Source organism: Pseudophryne corroboree, chromosome 8, assembly GCF_028390025.1.
Source record: "Pseudophryne corroboree isolate aPseCor3 chromosome 8, aPseCor3.hap2, whole genome shotgun sequence".
In the NCBI taxonomy this organism is placed as follows: Eukaryota; Metazoa; Chordata; class Amphibia; order Anura; family Myobatrachidae; genus Pseudophryne; species Pseudophryne corroboree.
The window spans coordinates 434,791,725-434,811,152 of NC_086451.1; the positions used below are offsets into that span (position 1 = coordinate 434,791,725).

Below are 19,428 nucleotides of genomic sequence, written 5' to 3' on the forward strand. Positions count from 1 at the left end.
TCGACTGACTGAGGTAATGGACGTTTTACAGCCCCTGACGGTGTCTGAGACGCCTGAACCGGTACTAACTGGTTTGCCGGGCGTCTTATTTCGTCAACTGACTTTTGCAGTGTGCTGACATTATCACGTAATTCCATAACTAAAGCCATCCATTCCGGTGTCGACTCCCTAGGGGGTGACATTACCATCATCGGCAATTGCTCTGCCTCCACACCAACATCGTCCTCATACATGTCGACACACACGTACCGACACACAGCAGCCACACAGGGAATGCTCTAATCGAAGACAGGACCCCTTAGCCCTTTGGGGAGACAGAGGGAGAGTTTGCCAGCACACACCAAAAGCGCTATAAATGTATAAAAACAACCCTAGAAGGTGTTGTTTACTATATATGCGCTCTTAATATATAAATATCGCCAATTTATGCCCCCCTTCTCTTTGTTACCCTGTTTCTGTAGTGCAGTGCAGGGGAGAGTCCTGGGAGCCTTCCTCACCAGCGGAGCTGAGCAGGAAAATGGCGCTGAGTGCTGAGGAGAATAAGCTCCGCCCCTTTTTCGGCGGGATTTTTCTCCCGGTTTTTAAGAAACTGGCCTGGGTCAAAATACATACATATAGCCTTAATGGGTATATGTGATGTATTTCTTTTGCCACTAAAGGTAATTATATTGCTGCCCAGGGCGCCCCCAGCAGCGCCCTGCACCCTCCGTGACTGAGTCAGTGAGCCGTGTGACAACAATGGCGCACAGCTGCAGTGCTGTGCGCTACCTTCATGAAGACTGTGGAGTCTTCTGCCGCCTGTTTTCCGGACCTCCGTTCTGCCGTCTCTTCAGCGTCTGTAAGGGGGATCGGCGGCGCGGCTCCGGGACGAACCCCAGGCTGACCTGTGTTCCGACTCCCTCTGGAGCTAAGTGTCCAGTAGCCTAAGACTCCAATCCATCCTGCACGCAGGTGAGTTGGAAATCTCTCCCCTAAGTCCCTCGATGCAGTGATCCTGTTGCCAGCAGGAATCACTGAGATTGAAACCTAAAAAAAAACTTTTCTAAACAGCTCTTTAGGAGAGCCACCTAGATTGCACCCTCTCGGACGGGCACAAAAACCTAACTGAGGCTTGGAGGAGGGTCATAGGGGGAGGAGCCAGTACGCACCATGTGACCTAAAAGCTTTTTTTTAGATGTGCCCTGTCTCCTGCGGAGCCCGCTATTCCCCATGGTCCTGACGGAGTCCCCAGCATCCACTAGGACGTTAGAGAAAATAAGATTTTACATACCGGTAAATCTATTTCTCGTAGTCCGTAGTGGATGCTGGGCGCCTGTCCCAAGTGCGGACTTCTTCTGCAATACTTGTATATAGTTATTGCTTAAATAAGGGTTATGTTTGGTTGCATCAGGGTTGATCTGATGCTCCGTTGTTGTTCATACTGTTAACTGGGTATGTTTATCACAAGTTATACGGTGTGATTGGTGTGACTGGTATGAGTCTTGCCCTGGATTCCAAAATCCTTTCCTTGTACTGTCAGCTCTTCCGGGCACAGTTTCTCTAACTGAGGTCTGGAGGAGGGACATAGAGGGAGGAGCCAGAACACACCAGAATCCAAATTCTTTCTTAAAGTGCCCTGTCTCCTGCGGAGCCCGTCTATTCCCCATGGTCCTTACGGAGTCCCCAGCATCCACTACGGACTACGAGAAATAGATTTACCGGTAAGTAAAATCTTATTATCAATATTAAATCTGTCAATAATACACAGCTCACATGTTTCATTGAAGAAATGGTCGCTGTTATGTTCAAACGTTTTTGTAAATGGTGTGTGATACCCTCCAGGAACAGGACATCATTGTAAATAGATGTAGTAACACACAAAAAGTCTATTTATGTAGATATGAACATATTGTGAAGTATGGCATCCGGACTATAGGTCAACCATGAAAAGGTCAAAAGTCATTATGTTGACCACTAATGGTCGACATGCAGTAGGTCAACACAGACAAAAGGTCAATAGGTCGACTGTGCTTATAGTTGACAGGTACAAAAGGTCTACAGCAGTGGTTCTCAAACTCTGTCCTCAGGACCCCACACGGTTCACGTTTTCCATGTCATCCAGCAGCTGCACTGTGTATCACCAACTGTCACATTTGAAAAATGTACAGGTGACCTGCAAAACATGGGCCGCGTGGGGTCTTGAGGACCGAGTTTGAGAACCTGTGGTCTACAGGATGAAATGGTCGACACACCTATGGTCGACGCAGCTTTTCTGGGGTTATTAGCAACTTTTTCATACTTTACCATCCACGTGGACTACGATTGGGAATATTAACCTGTGCCGAGCGTAGTGGTAGAGGAGTGTAGCACCATGCTCTAAGCATGGCGAGTAAACTGAGCCATGCGAGGGGACGCGGTGCACTAATTGGTGTTCCACATGATTTGACAGCGAAAACAACTCCAAAAAAACCCTTTAAAACAGTGGGTCGACCATTTTTGTGTCGACCTTTTGTCATGTTGTCATGTTGACCTTTTCATGTGTCGACCTTTTGACCCTGTCATCTTTTTTACTGTCTACCTTTCTCATGTTGACCTAATGACCCTGTCAACCTAATACATGTCGACCCTTAGTGGTCGACCTAATGACTGTAAACCTTTTATTTGTAGATCTAATGATCCACACCCATGAAGTAGATGCATATAAAATGTATATGACGTGTATTATTAATTGATTTTATTTATTGATGCTATGAACTGTCCTGGGGAAAAGAGCATTCTGGCTGCAGTGGATCTGCGGCACGGGGATGCAGTCAAAATCCCGACGGTCGAAATCCCGACAGCAATTGACCGACGGTCAAAATCCCGACATGGACAAAATACCAACATTTAAAATACCGACAAAGTCAAACTACCGACATGTAAAATGCTGACAGGTCAAAATGCCGACATGAGTTTTTCATGATTTTTTCATTGAAACCGACATGTTCATACTTTACAATCCCGGTGGACCTGGAGGGGGAGTATAATAGTGTGCCGAGCGCAGCAGGGATGCGGTACACTTATATGGTGTCCATGTCAACCTATGTCGACATACACACAAAAAAAACAATGAAAATGCATGTCGGTATTTTGACCTGTCTGCATTTTACATGTCGGTATTTTGTCCATGTCGGGATTTTGACTTTGTCGGGATTTTGACCGTCGGTCAATTGCTGTCGGGATTTCGACCATCGGGATTTTGATTGGAGGTATTTCATACCGATCCCACGGCACAATCTCTGGCAATAGGCAGAGCCGGTCCCCGTTATCAGCAGGTGGGAGGAGCTAGCATGAGCTGTTGTTTATAAATGGGGAAACCAGGGAGCAGTTAAATGGCCACTTGGAAGAGTTAACTGAGGGAGACAGAGTCCGGTCGCACTGGAGCTTCAGGGTGGCAGAGAAATGGAGATCTTGCCGGGAGGAGGAGGCACCGGTGGCAGTGCCTGGACATGCAGTATGCGGCTCAAGTAATGAATGACTGACAAGAGGAGAGGGAGGCCTTCAGCTAAGGAGGCAGTGCTCCGAGTGCTTGTCAATGACTGATCCTCACTGCATGGACAGAAACGGGTATTTCAGCACTACGAGTAGCTACAGGAGCAGGCAGAGTGGACATCACAGTAAATACACTAGTGCTACAGAATTCTGACTCGGCAAAAGTTAAACCTGCCACTAGCTAGCTATACATTATTAATCTTTGCAAGTACAGTATAGAGCCAGTGTGCAGGGCCGGCTCTACCATTAGGCAGCTTTAGTCGGCTGCCTAGGGGCACTGGCCTCTGGAGGGCGCCACTGAATTCATCTAGCAAAAAACTGAAGGATGTCTCTGTATGCGGCCTCCTCCTTTTATACTGCGCTGGCTGCTGCTCAGGGTCTAATCCGCTGCTATCAGGCTGTACCATATAGTGGGGCAGATGTATTAAACTGGAGAAGGGATAAAGAAGTGATAAGTGCAAGGTGATAACGCACCAGCCAATCATTACGGATTTGAAAAATGACAGCTAAGCCCCATACACACAGCGCGATGTGTGCTGAGCAAGGGGGGGGCGGGGGGGGACACGCTCACTTCACAGAGCAGTGAAGTGAGTGATCTTCTAGATTTGGCATGCATGCCAAATCTAGAGTCAGCGATAGCGACGCGCGGGGCCGTGGATCGCTATCGCTATGGGCATACACACGGAGAGATCCGTCCTTAATTTCTATGCAATCTAGGGGGTCATTCCGAGTTGATCGCTCGCTGCCGTTTTTCGCAGCACAGCGAACAGGTTACTACTACGCATGTGTATGCACCGCAATGCGCAGGCGCGTCGTACGGGTACAAAGCGGATCGTTGCTGGGCGATGGATTTAACGAAGAATCCATTCGTGCAGCCGATCGCAAGGAGATTGACAGGAAGAGGGCGTTTGTGGGTGGCAACTGACCGTTTTCAGGGAGTGTTTGGAAAAACGCAGGGGTGTCCAAGCGTTTGCAGGGCGGGTGTCACACGTCAATTCCGGGACCAAAAAGACTGAAGTGATCGCAGCGGCAGAGTAAGTCCAGAGCTACTCAGAAACTGCAAAAAACTTTTTCGTCCCGCTCGGCTGCACACGCGTCCGCACACTTGCAAAGCGGAAATACACTCCCCTGTGGGCGGCGGCTATGCGTTTGCACGGCTGCTAAAAGTAGCTAGCGAGCGATCAACTCGGAATGACCCCCCTAGTCAGGTTGCTTAGAATTTAAGCACGGATCTCTATGTGTGTAACCTCCTTTAGGAGATGACTGGCTGGTGCGTATCACCTTCCACTTATCACTTCTTTATCTCTTCTCCAGGCTTACTACATCTGCCCCAGTGTCTCAGCGCTTCCTCCATGTTGACACGTGTAACATGAAGTCATGTGAAGGAGGCTCCTGAGGGGCACCCCCACGGGCCGGTGTGCAGTCCGATAGTGGGGGCTGGCAGGATGACAAGTAGGGGCAGTGCTGACAAGATGTGGAGGAGTGGTGACCCCCCTGTTTTAAGTGCCCCCCAGGCTTAATCTGATCCTGCTGGACAGATAGATATATAAACATTTGCTTGTATATTCTTGCCCGTAACACTGTTTTCATATACATTTTATTGTTTACTTCTACAGGACTGTGAATGGATAAATGATTAGCGAGTAACACAAACTGGAAAAAAACAAAAAATAAACACCTGGAAAAAAAAAAAAAGATGAAAGACATTGGGGTAAATGAGTCAAAGATTCTAGAGAGTGGAGAAGTTGTCCAAAGTAACCTATTAGCTTCTAGCTAGCATTTATCAAGTATGTTATATACAATGATAGGTGGAAACTTATTGGTTGCTATGGGCAACCTCTCAACTTGACCACGTCTCCACTCTTTAGAAGATTTGAGGCATCCCCATTGATGGTAAATGCGTCTGGCATGAATGCTGTACGTCTGACTGTGCTCACTGTGCACAAAGTCTAAATGTTTTTATTTACATTCCCAGGCATGTGCCGCAGCCCTCCTGTAATGATTACTGGCGGCTGGGTGTTTGTCCTGCCCTGTGTACATCAGATTCAGAGGTGAGATACATGTACCTGTCTCGCGGTTCATCCGGATCTACAGTATGTGTCTATATATCCTGTATTATGTCATCTTTCAGGATCTCCTTGAATATGATGAGGCTGTATGTGAGGAGTAAGGAAGTCTATACACGAGACGGAGTCCCCATCTCCGTTACTGGCAGTGCTCAGGTAAGGCAGGATAGGACGGAGCAGGGCTGCCAAGATAAATCCTGGGTCCCAATACAGTAACTTCTCGGGGACAGGGGCGTAGCTATGCCAGTCGGGGCCCCATAGCATAATTTCATGCGCGTGCATCCCCCCTTCCCCCCACGCGACACGTCCGCCCCCCTACGGTGGATTACTTTAGGATCGCCTCCCTCAGTGGACCACATGCAGCACTCACCATTGGGGCCCCGTTTGTTTTTAAAGCTGTCAGCAGTTTAGTTAGTACACAGGAGGTGGAGTCGGCAGGGTCAGCAGGTGTGGCTGCATAATTGTAAGGTTAAAGGTTGCCAGCACCGGGGCTCAGAAACTAGGTGCAGGGGAAGGCTCGGGCCCCAGAGATGACTCGGGCCCCATAGCAGCCGCATTCCCTGCACTTATGGTAGCTAGTGCTACGCACCTTGCCTGCAGGGGGTGTAGCCACACCTTGTTAGTTGCATGGCTGCACCACTTTGGGGGCATGTCTAGCACACGAGAAGTACCCACTCACAGAAGCATGACATACCTCCCAGCAGTTCACTATTAGGATGGTGGGACAGCTGCATTGGTTGCAGAGCGCATTCCCTGGAACACCATCATTTTGTGAAAGTGGATCCTCCATGGTAATTTTGGGATAAAGCATGCGTGTAAGTGCAATCACTGTATACACACACATATATAAACACACAAACATATAGTATATGCAGAAATACCACAGAACTTTCAGGACTTACTATGATTAAAGTTGAATAAACTGAAATGTTGACTTGCACATTAGTGGTCATCCCCAGAATATATTGTTACATTAGTAAGTTCCGAGAGTGCCATAGAATTTCTGCTTATACTACCTGTCGTCCCACTGAGCCTCAGGGCACCCAGCAGTCAGCAGCGTGTGCTGAGCTTAGGAGAAGAGCTGTAGCTGCTGCTGCCAGTTAAGGGGGAGAAAGCTTGGGGCTCCCACTGGGCCCCTCCATGAGACCTGGGCCTGGGTAATTTGTACCCTCTTCCCCCCTCTCTCGGCACCACGGGAATGGAGCACATGCCATCATGTGTGGCTCTTACATTACAGTGCTGAAAGGGATGAGCTAATCTTAAAGGGCATCTTGTAACGTTAGTTACAATACGTAAAAGTTTCCATAGTAACACAGGAAGGGATTGACCTTGTATGTCTGGCTCACTACTCAGAAACTGGAGTTGGCAGTTATCAGAAGTGGTCAGACTTTGTAATGTTGATACAATAAAACCTTTATTCTTAATTTTGGTGTCCTGGAATCGCTACTGCTATTGTTCCTCTCTCAATGGTGGGGAAGATCCGTCCCCAGTTTCCAGGCCTACAGTACTTTATAGCGATTGCTCACGTTAGTGTTATTAGAGTGTACTTGGCTAAAGAGGGGGCATCTCAGGCCAGAATATGAGCCAATCACATGATACTTGGGTTGGCTCTCTAGACGCCCTCTGCCACCAGGTACATTCAGCTGCTGCCAAGTTTCCCGACCAATCACTATCAATAGCGCTCATTTTCTTGGGGTTGCCATCCAATACGAATATTCAGCCTATTGTCTAAGTAAGTAGCTCTTTGGGAACTTATAGGTTGAATATTTGTCCACTTCGGTAATTGACTATCTCCATTTTCTTACCCCAACATACAGAAAAAATTGCTGTATAAAAATAACAGCTTTATACCCATTAATATTGTGTTTTACATCCTCAGTTATAATTTATTATTATTATTATTATTATTATTATTTTGTTTAAACCGAATGTCCTGATCAGGTCACATGGGCCACATGCTACATATTCTAGTTCTAAGGGGTTTATTAATCCTTTTCTGTGGTTTGTGTGTTCAGTTCTGTTGTCCAGATACTGGGCGCATCCAGTTAGCCGCGATAATGCCACGGCCGCAATAAACAGGTTTTTTTCGTGATTTTTTAACATTTTATCACCAATGTTTATTCACCGGTTTCCAATTACATCACCCTGTTTTTCACTTGAATTTTTGCGGCACTTACCGCGGCCAAAAGTAGTCACTTATCGGAGATTTGGCTTTGCTTGCCTGAGGCAGGTGAAATTAATCCCCGATAAGTGCTGGATATCGGGGATAATTGAATAGCAACCGGCAAACCAATTCCTCCATTCCCCTCCTCACATCATGTCAGTGCCCCTGTAAATGAGCGTTTTTTTTACAGTTTCGTATATAGCGCAGCACATTATGTATCTCCTGATATACTCTGTGCTGCTGGGGGACCGTGCTACTTCCACTATATAACTCTCAGTGTGTAGGTTTGTGCTACCTCCATTCCCCTCCTCACATCATGTCACTGCGCCTGTCCCATGCAGCCCTGTCATCACTGACATATCATGCATGTCCTGATATAGTCTGTGCTGCTGGTCCACCCCCTAGAAGTGTTAGTGGTGTGTTACCCCCACAGTGTTTGTTACCAGAATGTAAGTAATATGTGTAGCAAGTTTGGTGTAAATTGCTCCAGGCATTCCAGAGTTATGCTGTCTGCTGAAAAACTCTGTGCTGCTGCCTCACCCCTAGGGGTGCTAGGGGTGTCTTTCCCCCACAGTGTTTGTTCCCAGCTTGTAAGTCATATGTGTACCAAGTTTTTTGTAAATAGGTCTAGGCATTCGGGAGTTATGCTGTTTCCTGACATACTCTGTGCTGCGGTCCCACCCCTAGGGGTGTCTAACCCCCACAGAGTTTGTTTGCAGAGTGTAAATCATATGTGTACCAAGTTTGGTGTAAGTGCTCCAGGCCTTCCACAGTTCTGCTGTCTGCTGACATACTCTGTGCTGCTGTCCCATCCCTAGGGGTGCTAGGGGTGTCTGACCCCCACAGTGTTTGTTCCCAGAGTGAAAGTCATATGTGTACCATGTTTGGTGTAAACTGCTGCAGGCATTCCAGAGTTATGCTGTCTGCTGAAATACTCAGTGCTGCTGCCTCACCCCTAGGGGAGCTAGGGGTCTCTTCCCCCCATATTGTTTGTTTCCAGATTGTAAGGCATATGTGTACCAATTTTTGAGTACATGGATTCAGCAATTCCGGATTTATGCTGTCTCCTGATATACTCTGTGCTGCTGTCCCGACCCCTACGGGTGCTAGGGATTTCTAATTTTTTCAGTTGCCTCCGGTGTGTTTTAATACGCTCGTATGCCAAATTTCACGATCTTCGCTTGTAAACTGTGGATTTGTATAGAAAGACAGACAGAAGGACAACTTTTCACTTTTATATAGTAGATGAATTTTAAATCTAGCTTTAGCTTTAAAGGGCATTTTTTTCATTACCCAATCCACTTATCACGCTTTTCCTACTTACCCAATGTAACTGGTCATGTAACCTCTCCGATCTGTACGTCATGCAGGTAAAAATTGAAGGTAAGAATAAGGAGATGCTGGCGGCTGCTTGTCAGATGTTCCTGGAGAAATCGAAATTTGAGGTGGAGAACATTGCCCTTAATATCTTTGAGGGTCACCAGCGTGCCATTATCGTTCAAATGACGGCGGAGGTAAGGCCATACGTCTGGTATTGTGTCTTCTGACAAGGTTTCATTTATTTTAGAAGTTTCGGATTAGTGTAGCTCAGGGGCATAACTCCCAGAGGCAATGGAGACACCTGCCTCCGGGCTCCAAACCCTGAAGGGGCACCTGCATGTTCAGCAGCACCTGTGTGGTTCATAGAAGGTGTGACCGCTGCTCTTCTAATGGAGCTCTGCAGCACACCCGCTACTGTAGAGTTAATTGGCTCTGTCCCAGGAGCCCTGCTAACACCTGCAATAGGGGACAGGACGGCTCCTGCTCAGTGCATCCGCCGCTGCTGCTGAACTGCGAGATGGGACCCGCTAGTGAATGCTGATTCTGCATGCTGCAGACGGCTGAATCTCAGCGTAGCTGGAGCCCTGCCACTGTGGGCTCCAGTCCCTGTAGACCGTCCGAGAGCGCTATCTATATGATTTGGTAAGTCGTGCATGTATGTATGTATGTATGTATATATAAGGATCCAATTCAGCCGGCACTCACAAATACAGGTTAAATGCTCCGGTGTCCAGTTCAGCAAAATGTCATATTCCTCCTATAAGAATGGCACTCAGAGACTCTCATGATAAGTAAATTGTATTCAGATCAAGTCAGATCAAACGAACGTTTTCGGGGACACAGCCCTTCCTCAGGACCACAGACAATGACCTACAACATAATTACCTGATCTTGTCCAGTTGGATGCGCTCCGTTCCCACCGCCCTCAGGTGTCCGTGCCGTTTGTATCAGTACTGGAGTTGTTATGGCAACGGCCAACAACTTCCGTGATCTTCTCCGGCTGATGTGCCCTGTTCGATGACGTCACAGGCGCGCCGGAGCAGCGTCCCAGTGGCACGGACACCTGAGGGCGGCGGGAACGGAGCGCATCCAGCTGGACAAGATCAGGTAATTATGTTGTAGGTATAAATATGTTTGTATGTATTGTATGTTTTTCTCCTGACGACGGGCAGAGGACCCGAAACGTTGAGCTAATAAAGCTAACTTTCTTTACTCTAAGTAAGCCTCTGAGTGCCGCCATTCTTCTGCATTATACTGGATCATTATCCCAGAGGGCACCTGAGCACTTTACCTACATTTGGAACCTAGGCTAGTGTCGGACCCTGCCTCACTATATATATATATTTATATTTATAAGAGATGAGTGGGTCCGGTTCTCCAAGGACCGGACTCACCCGAACTTCCCGATCTGAGTCCGGATTCAAGTCCGCCTCTGGGTTTCCCACCAGACACGGTTCCCAAAACGAGTCAAACGCCATCATCCCGCTGTCGGATTCTCGCCGGGTTTTGGATTCTACAAAGGTTCTGGTGATCGGCGCGATTTTCACTCCGGCTGTGAAAAGTGTACTGAACGGACGTGTCCATCTCAGTGCTGGGTTGTGGGGCTGGTGGCTGCTGTGGGGGCTGAAGTATCAGTCCAGGGGTGCTCTGTCTGGTGTATCTGTCCACCTAGGGGTGATCTGTCCATTCATCCAGGGGATCTGCCCCAGTGATGTACTGGTGTGTCCCATCAGTATCAGTCCAGGGGTGCTCTGTCTGTTATCTGCTGTATCTGACAAGTGGTGTTCTATCCACCTAGGGGTGATCTGTCCATCCATCCAGGGGCTCCGCCCCAGTGTAAAATTAAAAAAATAACAGCAAAAAAGTCTAAAATATAATTATTAAAAATATATATCTTTTTTTGGTTTGTGCTGTACCCCAGTGTACTATACAAATTTTATTTTATTTTCATAAGTACTGTGACTCTGCCGGTCAGACCGCAGCATACTATTCTGCACTCATACACGTATTGTGCGACACTGTGGGTGAAGGTGGTACCATAGTAATATATTTTCATACTCATACACGTATTTGTGCGACACTGTGGGTGAAGGTGGTACCATAGTAATATATTTTCATACTCATACACATATTGTGCAACACTGTGGGTGAAGGTGGTACCATAGTAATATATTTTCATACTCATACACGTATTGTGCGACACTGTGGGTGAAAGTGGTACCTGTCAGCGTCCGGGGTCTTACCGGTATGCTGAGGCCGCGGGGCTGGCTTCACTTGCGGCTTGTGGGTAGCAGCGGAGGAGGGCTGCCACACCGAGTCCGTGGGCAGCGGTAGTGGCAGTGAGGGGGTTCGCTCGTGGCGGCAGGACGCCGCTGCAGCGGGTCTCTCTTGCCGGAATGGTTGCTAGGAGACCAGGGGCAGTGAGCTGTGTGGCTATGCAGAGAGGTCTGCATTACTGGGCGCTGCCATGTTGGAGACCAAGTCTGAGGCATAGTTTTGGCTTCCTGTTTCTTCCAGCCAATCCAGGGAGAGTTCTCCTTATAAAAGGGGGCTGGTTTATGACAGGGAGGCCAGTGCTTCAAGTTACAACCCTGTTGTAGGTGCTTTAGCCCTGTGCTCCCAGGATTCTTGCCGTATTCTGGTTACTCCTAACCCTGCTTAGCCGGTTCTCAGTTGCTGCTGCAGCCCTGCCGTTCCTAACCTACTGCTGCCTGTGGAAGCGCTCCTGGAAAACCCGGTCCAGTTAGACCCTTTGGGCACGGACGGCCTCTGTCTTTCTGCCTCGTCTTTCAAGCCACAGTCCGCAGATCTTTGTCTCCAGCCACGTCTTTGAACCACCGTCCACAGTTCATTATCTACAACCTCGTCTTTCAAGTCACAGTCCACTGTTCTTTGTCTCCAGCCACGTCTTTAATCACCACAGTTCCACAGTTCATTATCTACAGTCTCGTCTTTCAAGCCACAACCCGCAGTTCTTTGTCTACAACTACGTCTTTAAGTCATCGTTCACAAGCCACAGTTCTCTACCTCAGCCTCATTCTCAAGAACTACAACTCACTGACTCTTAGCCCCGCCTACGTTCTTCATTGCCCCTTGTCCCATGAGAAGGAACCATATCCAACCCCCTCGTTTTATTCATCTGCAGACAACTACTTCCTTGGGCAAGTCTCAGCTGCCGGATCCTCAAACCTTGCTAGACGTGACAGTAAGCACTGGCCCAATGGATCCGACGGGTGATCAGGCCTCAGGAGGTGATTCAACTGCAGATATCTGGTCTCGCTTGAGTAAGCAGGAGGCCACACAATCTCAAATTGTGCAGTTCATGCAGAATATGTCCAAACGTCTCGATTCTCTCTGTGTTGCCATGACAGCCCCTCAAGTATCTACGGCTGCTCCCACATGAGCACCCCTGGTCCCGCTTCCGCCTGTACCAGTACCACTTCCACGGTTACATTTGCCATCACCCAGTAAGTTCGATGGGAATCCAAAACAATGTCGTGGGTTTCTTAATCAGTGCGAAATCCAGTTCGAACTACAGTCGGCCAACTTCCCATCAGCACGAACCAAGGTAGCCTATATAATTTCTTTGCTTACTGGGCAAGCGTTGGAATGGGCTTCACCTTTGTGGGAGAAGACGGATCCCATCCTGTCTAACTATTCAGAGTTCGTAGCCACCTTTCGAAGAATCTTCGACGAACCAGGCAGGACTTCTGCCGTCTCATTGGAGATCCTGTGCCTGCGTCAGGGCACACGTACGGTCAGTCAGTACGTGATCCAGTTTCGTACTCTCCTCAGAACTGAACTGGAATGAGGAGGCTCTCATTGCAGCTTTCTGGAGCGGTCTCTCCGAAAAGATCAAAGATGACCTAGCAACTCAGGACGTACCGGATAAGTTGGATAAGTTAATTTCCTTATGTAATAAATTAGACCTGAGGTTCAGAGAACGCTGTATGGAGAGATCGCGGTCAGATCGTCCTAAGCCTCAAGTCGTTCGTCCGCCAAGCCCATCATTACCAACTACCGAAGCACCCATGCAGATCAATCGTTCCCGTCTCTCCAACGAAGAACGTCAGAGACGGCGGCAAGGGAACCTGTGCCTGTATTGTGGTGCATCAGATCATTTTGTTAAATCCTGCAGTCAACGTCCGGGAAACGCCCGCTCCTAGCCTGTGCCGGAGAGGTCAAGCTAGGAGAATTCTCAGAATTACTTGCCAAGAAAGAGTCTGTCTTGTTAACTCACCTGGAGCTCCCTTCTTCTTCTCTTCTCATCCCTGCACTACTTGATTCCGGAGCCGCCGAAAGCTTCATTACATCAGCTCTGGTTAAACGATCGGGAATACAAACGGTCCGTTTGGATCGTACCATTTCAATTACTGCGGTGGATGGAAGTCATATTCCTGAGCGAATCATATCCTTTCGTACTATCCCTCTCAAGATGAAGGTCGGAGTTCTTCATTCGGAAAATATATCTTTTCTTGTAATTCCTAAAGCCTCTCACGAACTGATCCTAGGATTTCCATGGTTAATAAAACACAATCCCCACATAGACTGGCAAACCATGGATGTTCTCTCTTGGGGACGAAACTGCTTCCAGAACTGTTTGCCCTCAGTAAGACCCCTCTGTTCTTCCAGCCCTTCCAGCCTTCCTGTGGAATACCAGGCCTTTCAAGATGTTTTCAGTAAGCATGGGGCGGACACCTTGTGTCACAACTGAGGGCCTGAGCTGACGGGAGGCAGTCTCAGTTGTAGGGGCTGAGATGTAACGGAACCTGGGAGGTTGTATCAGACCCCTAGACATGTAAGTAACATGTAGAATAACTGCCCGAAGGCGTGACCACGACAACCAGGATAAAAGTCAATGATGTTTATTATGACAAACTCCGTAACACAGCAGCAGTAAAGGAAACATAAAAGTCAACAGAGGATAAATACAATTCCTGGGTACTACAGGGTGGCAAGGGCCACAGGCACTGGTAGAGTGAGACAGTTCTTATAATCTTCTAGTTGGAAAGTCCTTACCAGACCTGACTGTAGCAATGGAGAGAACCCAGGATCGTACCAGCTGGTGTTCCAGGAAAGGCTGGGTTGCTGAAGATAAAACGGCTGCTGTGGATACTGGCTGGAACCAGACTGTTGTTGGTACGGAGTGGATACTGGCTGGAACCAGTTAAATAATAAACGAACTTGAGAGCGATGAAATAATAATGAAGTTTGGAGTTTGAGAGCGGTGAAATAATAATACCGGTGGAGAGTGGTAAACTGCAGAAAGGACACCGGCCCTTTAAGAGAAGCTGTACACTGCTGGAAGCTGGGCTGGAAGCAGGTGATTGATGAAGTTTGGAGTTTGAGAGCGGTGAAATAATAATACCGGTGGAGAGTGGTAAACTGCAGAAAGGACACCGGCCCTTTAAGAGAAGCTGTACACTGCTGGAAGCTGGGCTGGAAGCAGGTGATTGTTGTAACTGGAAACAGGTGAGTCCAGAATGGATCGGAGAGTCAGGCTACACCGCAGATGGAATGCTGGTGCGGGTCTCTATAGCAGAAGTCTGGAGACAGGAGCTGGAACCTGGAAGACAACCACAGGAGAGAGACAAACTGGAACTAGGTTAGACAACCAAAGCACTGACGCCTTCCTTGCTCAGGCACAGCTTACTTATACCTGCAGCAAGGAAGGGGTTGGCTAGGCAATTATGCAAATCAACAATACAGACAGCAGATTGGTGGAAATGCTCAGATGACAAAATCCAAGATGGCTGCGCCCATGCAGACACTTGGAGGGAAGTTTGGTTTGTAATCCATGTGAGAATTGAAACAGTAATGGTGACGCCGGCCACAGGAGACAGGAGACGCCAGACTGACAAGCGCACATTTAACCACGCGGGCACAGCGGAGGCCGCGGCTGATGAAATCACCACTCTGACATTCTGCATGTGGAAACTCAGGAACAGCGGGATCCGGTCCTGGAACGCTGAGCCAGCCTTAGGAGGCATCTGAAGGGTAAGTAATGGCGTCCAGATACCCGGATCGTGACAGCACCCCCCCCCTTTAGGAGTGGCCCCAGGACACTTCTTAGGCTTTAAAGGAAACTTTGCGTGGAAATTTCGGACCAAGGCAGGAGCATGGACGTCTGAGGCATTGGTCCAAGAGCGTTCTTCAGGACCATAGCCCTTCCAGTCAATGAGGTATTGTAACTGACCGTAACGGAAACGTGAGTCCAAAATCTTGGCCACCTCGTACTCGACTCCCCGTTGAGTCTGAACTTTGGGAGCTGGAGGAAGTGCGGAATGAAACCGATTCAGGATCAGCGGTTTCAACAAAGAAACATGAAATGTCCTGGGTATTTTCAAAAAGGGTGGTAACTGTAACCTGTAGGCAACAGGATTGATGACTTGTTCAATCTTGAAGGGTCCGATGTAGCGAGGTGCAAACTTCATGCTGGGAACTCTCAACCTCAAATTCTTCGTGGACAGCACACACGATCACCCACCTTGAGAGCAGGAACCGCTCTACGCTTTCTATCGGCAAACTTCTTATACCTGAATGAGGCTTTAAGCAGGGCTGCGCGGACGTTCCTCCAGTTATTTGAAAACTGACGCAAGGTGACATCCACTGCTGGAACAGAAGTTGCGGGAAGCGGTTGGAATTCTGGGACTTTAGGGTGGAATCCATAATTAATGAAGAATGGTGTAGAAGAAGATGAGGAATGGTATTGATTGTTGTGGCTGAACTCGGCCCAAGGAAGGAGTTGAACCCAGTCATCTTGAGAGGAAGACACATATATACGGAGGAAGGCCTCCAAGTCCTGATTCACCCTCTCGGTTTGACCATTGGTCTGAGGATGGTAAGCCGTGGAAAACTTTAACTTGACTTGGAGGGCTTGACACAAACTTCGCCAAAATTTGGCTACAAATTGTACTCCACGATCCGAGATGATCTCTTCAGGAAGACCGTGAAGTCGGAAGATCTCTTGTATAAACACTTGAGCCAACTTGGAAGCTGACGGAAGACCGGTGAGAGGGATGAAATGTGCCATCTTGGTGAACCGGTCAACTACCACCCAGATGGTATTAAACTTGTTGCAGATAGGTAGATCGGAAACAAAGTCCATCGACAAATGGGTCCAAGGTCGACGGGGAACAGATAATGGAACCAGTTGCCCCGCAGGCGACTGGCGGGAGACTTTGTGTTGGGCACACTTTGGGCAGGAAGCAATAAATTCCATAACGTCCTTCTTCAGAGTTGGCCACCAGTAGGACCTAGAAATAAATTCAAGGGTTTTCTGAATGCCTGTATGTCCAGCAAAACGGGAAGCATGGGCCCAATGCATGAGCTTCTTCCTTAGAACTGGCTTAACAAAACTTTTCCCTGGTGGAGGCGTAGAGTCCATCCCTACCGTGGAGAATGCCAACGGATTAATAATAGGATGCTTGTCTGCAGACTCGGACTCATTTTCTTGCTCCCATGAGCGGGAAAGGGCATCGGCCTTACGATTCTGAGAACCCGGACAGAACTGGAGTTTAAAGTCAAACCTAGAGAAGAAAAGTGCCCATCTGGCCTGACGAGGATTCAGACATTGTGCGCCTTTGAGATATAAAAGATTTTTGTGGTCGGTAAGAATGGTGATTGAGTGGGAAGCTCCCTCCAACAGGTATCTCCACTCCTCCAGAGCGAGCTTGATGGCTAGCAACTCCTGATCGCCAATGGCATAGTTGCGCTCAGCTGGGGAGAACTTCCGGGAGAAAAAACTGCAAGGATGTAGATGTCCATCTTTGGCCCTCTGGGATAACACTGCTCCTACTCCAACGGAGGAGGCATCTACCTCTAAGATAAAAGGAGAGTCGGTGTCGGGCTGTTTCAGAACTGGTGCAGAGATGAACCGTTGCTTCAGAAGGTGAAAGGCCTGTGTAGCTTCCTCGGACCACTTGGACGGATTAGCACCTTTCTTGGTTAATGCAGTGATAGGCGCCACAATGGTGGAAAAGTCTCGTATAAATTTTCTATAATAATTGGCGAACCCTAAGAACCTCTGGACCCCTTTGAGGCTTAAGGGTATAGGCCAATTCTGGATTGCTTGGAGTTTCTCAGGATCCATCTCTAGTCCGGAACCGGACACAATGTAACCTAGAAACGGAATGGTTTTAACTTCAAACACACACTTCTCCAATTTACAATAGAGGTGATTGACACGGAGACGGGAAAGAACCTCTTTTACCCACAAACGATGATCTTCGAGATTATTAGCAAAGATGAGGATGTCGTCTAGATAAACCACGACATGGCGGTACAAGATGTCCCTGAAAATCTCATTCACGAAGTGCTGGAAGACTGCTGGAGCATTGCTCAATCCGAAGGGCATGACGAGGTACTCATAATGTCCGTCACGGGTGTTAAAGGCGGTCTTCCACTCGTCACCCTCACGGATTCGGATGAGATTGTAGGCACCCCTCAAGTCCAGCTTTGTGAAAATAGTTGCACCACTAACTCTATCAAAGAGCTCGGTAATCAGGGGTAAAGGGTATCGGTTCTTGACGGTAATGTCGTTCAGACCTCTGTAGTCGATGCACGGACGCAGACCACCGTCTTTCTTCTTAACGAAGAAGAAGCCTGCGCCGGCTGGAGAAGAAGATGGTCGGATGAAACCCTTCGCCAGGTTCTCTTTGATGTACTCTTCCATGGAGTGTGTCTCAGGCAGAGACAACGGATAAGTTCGGCCTCGCGGTGGAACCTTCCCTGGAATGAAGTCGATTGGGCAGTCCCATTCTCTATGAGGAGGAAGGATATCAGCAGAGGCTTTACTGAACATGTCCGTGAAGTCTTGATATGGAGGAGGCGGAACATCAGATGACCTGGGGAAGGAAGAACAAACAGGAAGAACTTTGGCTAAACAAGTCTCAGCACAGGAGGGACCCCATGCCAGTATTTGCGTAGTCGTCCAGTCAATTGATGGGTTGTGGAGACGGAGCCATGGAAGGCCTAAAACCACTGGATGTGTGGCTCTTGGAATCACTAAAAAAGAAATATACTCAGAATGAAGAACTCCCACTCTCAGACGAACTGGAAGAGTCCTTAAGGAAATGACTGCGTCAAAAATCTTGCTGCCATCCACGGCAGTCAAAGAGATGGACGAGGACAGTCTCTCGGTGGGTAGGGACCACCGTTTAACATAAGCTTCGGTTATGAAATTCCCAGCTGCTCCGGAATCAAGGAGGGCAATGACGTTCCTGTAACGTTGAGCAATTTGGAGCGACACTGGGAGGTTACAGTCATGAGGAGATGGAGAGGAGATCATTACTCCTAGCCGGCCCTCTCCTTGGCGAGCTAGGATCTGGAGTTTCCCGGACGTTTGGGACAGGCATTGATAGTGTGCGACGGAGCTGCACAGTAGAGACAGAGAGACTCAGAGAGACGTCTTCGGCGCTCAGCGGGAGATAGACGAGAACGACTAATTTGCATAGGCTCATCCTTGGATGGAGATGGTTGACGAGGAGGAGGAGCAGAAGATTTAGGAGTAGATGATCTTCCTCGCTCAGTTGCTCTCTCTCTGAAACGTAGATCAACCTTCGTGCAAAGAGAAATTAGCTCATCCAACTTAGAGGGCAAGTCTCTGGTAGCTAACTCATCCTTGATGCGTTCTGATAAGCCATGCCAGAATGCAGCATACAGGGCCTCGTCGTTCCATGCCAGTTCGGATGCCAGGATTTTAAACTGTATAAGATACTGTCCCACAGTACGTGTTCCCTGGCGTAAACCGAGAGTCTCAGATGAAGCAGATGTTATCCGGCCTGGCTCGTCGAAGATGCGCCTGAATGTAGCTACAAAGTCAGTATAGGAGGATAGCAGGGGATCAGACTTCTCCCATAAAGGTGATGCCCAGTCAAGGGCTGAGCCACTGAGAAGGGAGATGATATAGGCAATTTTGGTACGGTCACTGAAGAAATTGCCAGGTAGAAGCTCAAAGTGGATTTCACATTGATTGAGAAATCCCCTGCAGAACCTTGGAGATCCATCAAATTTTGCTGGCGTTGGAAGATGAAGATGTGGACTGGAAATGGGTAAGGTGGGTGGGGTTACAGCTGGTGTCACTGTAGTGGACGCACCGGACGTGCCAGGTCCACGGAGGGTCGTTTGAATCCCATCCAGCCGTGTAGAGAGATCCTGGAGACAGCGGATGATGTGGCCCTGTGCAGCCTCCTGATGTTCAAGTCGGGCTGCCAGTTCTTGCATTGGCCTGGCCGCTTGATCCTGGTCTCCGGCTGGATTCATTAGGTCAGTGCTTACTGTCACAACTGAGGGCCTGAGCTGACGGGAGGCAGCCTCAGTTGTAGGGGCTGAGATGTAACGGAACCTGGGAGGTTGTATCAGACCCCT

At 48.4% G+C, this 19,428-nt stretch overlaps 1 protein-coding gene across 1 annotated transcript in view; it reads left to right on the forward strand.

The window, feature by feature from the left end:
* Positions 1-19,428, forward strand: part of LOC134947925 (flotillin-1-like) — a 91,232-nt gene that overhangs the window by 37,918 nt on the left and 33,886 nt on the right. The window contains exons 4-6 of the mRNA XM_063935738.1: positions 5,486-5,561; positions 5,642-5,732; positions 9,111-9,254. Coding sequence (XP_063791808.1) covers positions 5,486-5,561; positions 5,642-5,732; positions 9,111-9,254 — 311 coding nt within the window. The remainder of the gene's footprint in view (positions 1-5,485; positions 5,562-5,641; positions 5,733-9,110; positions 9,255-19,428) is intronic.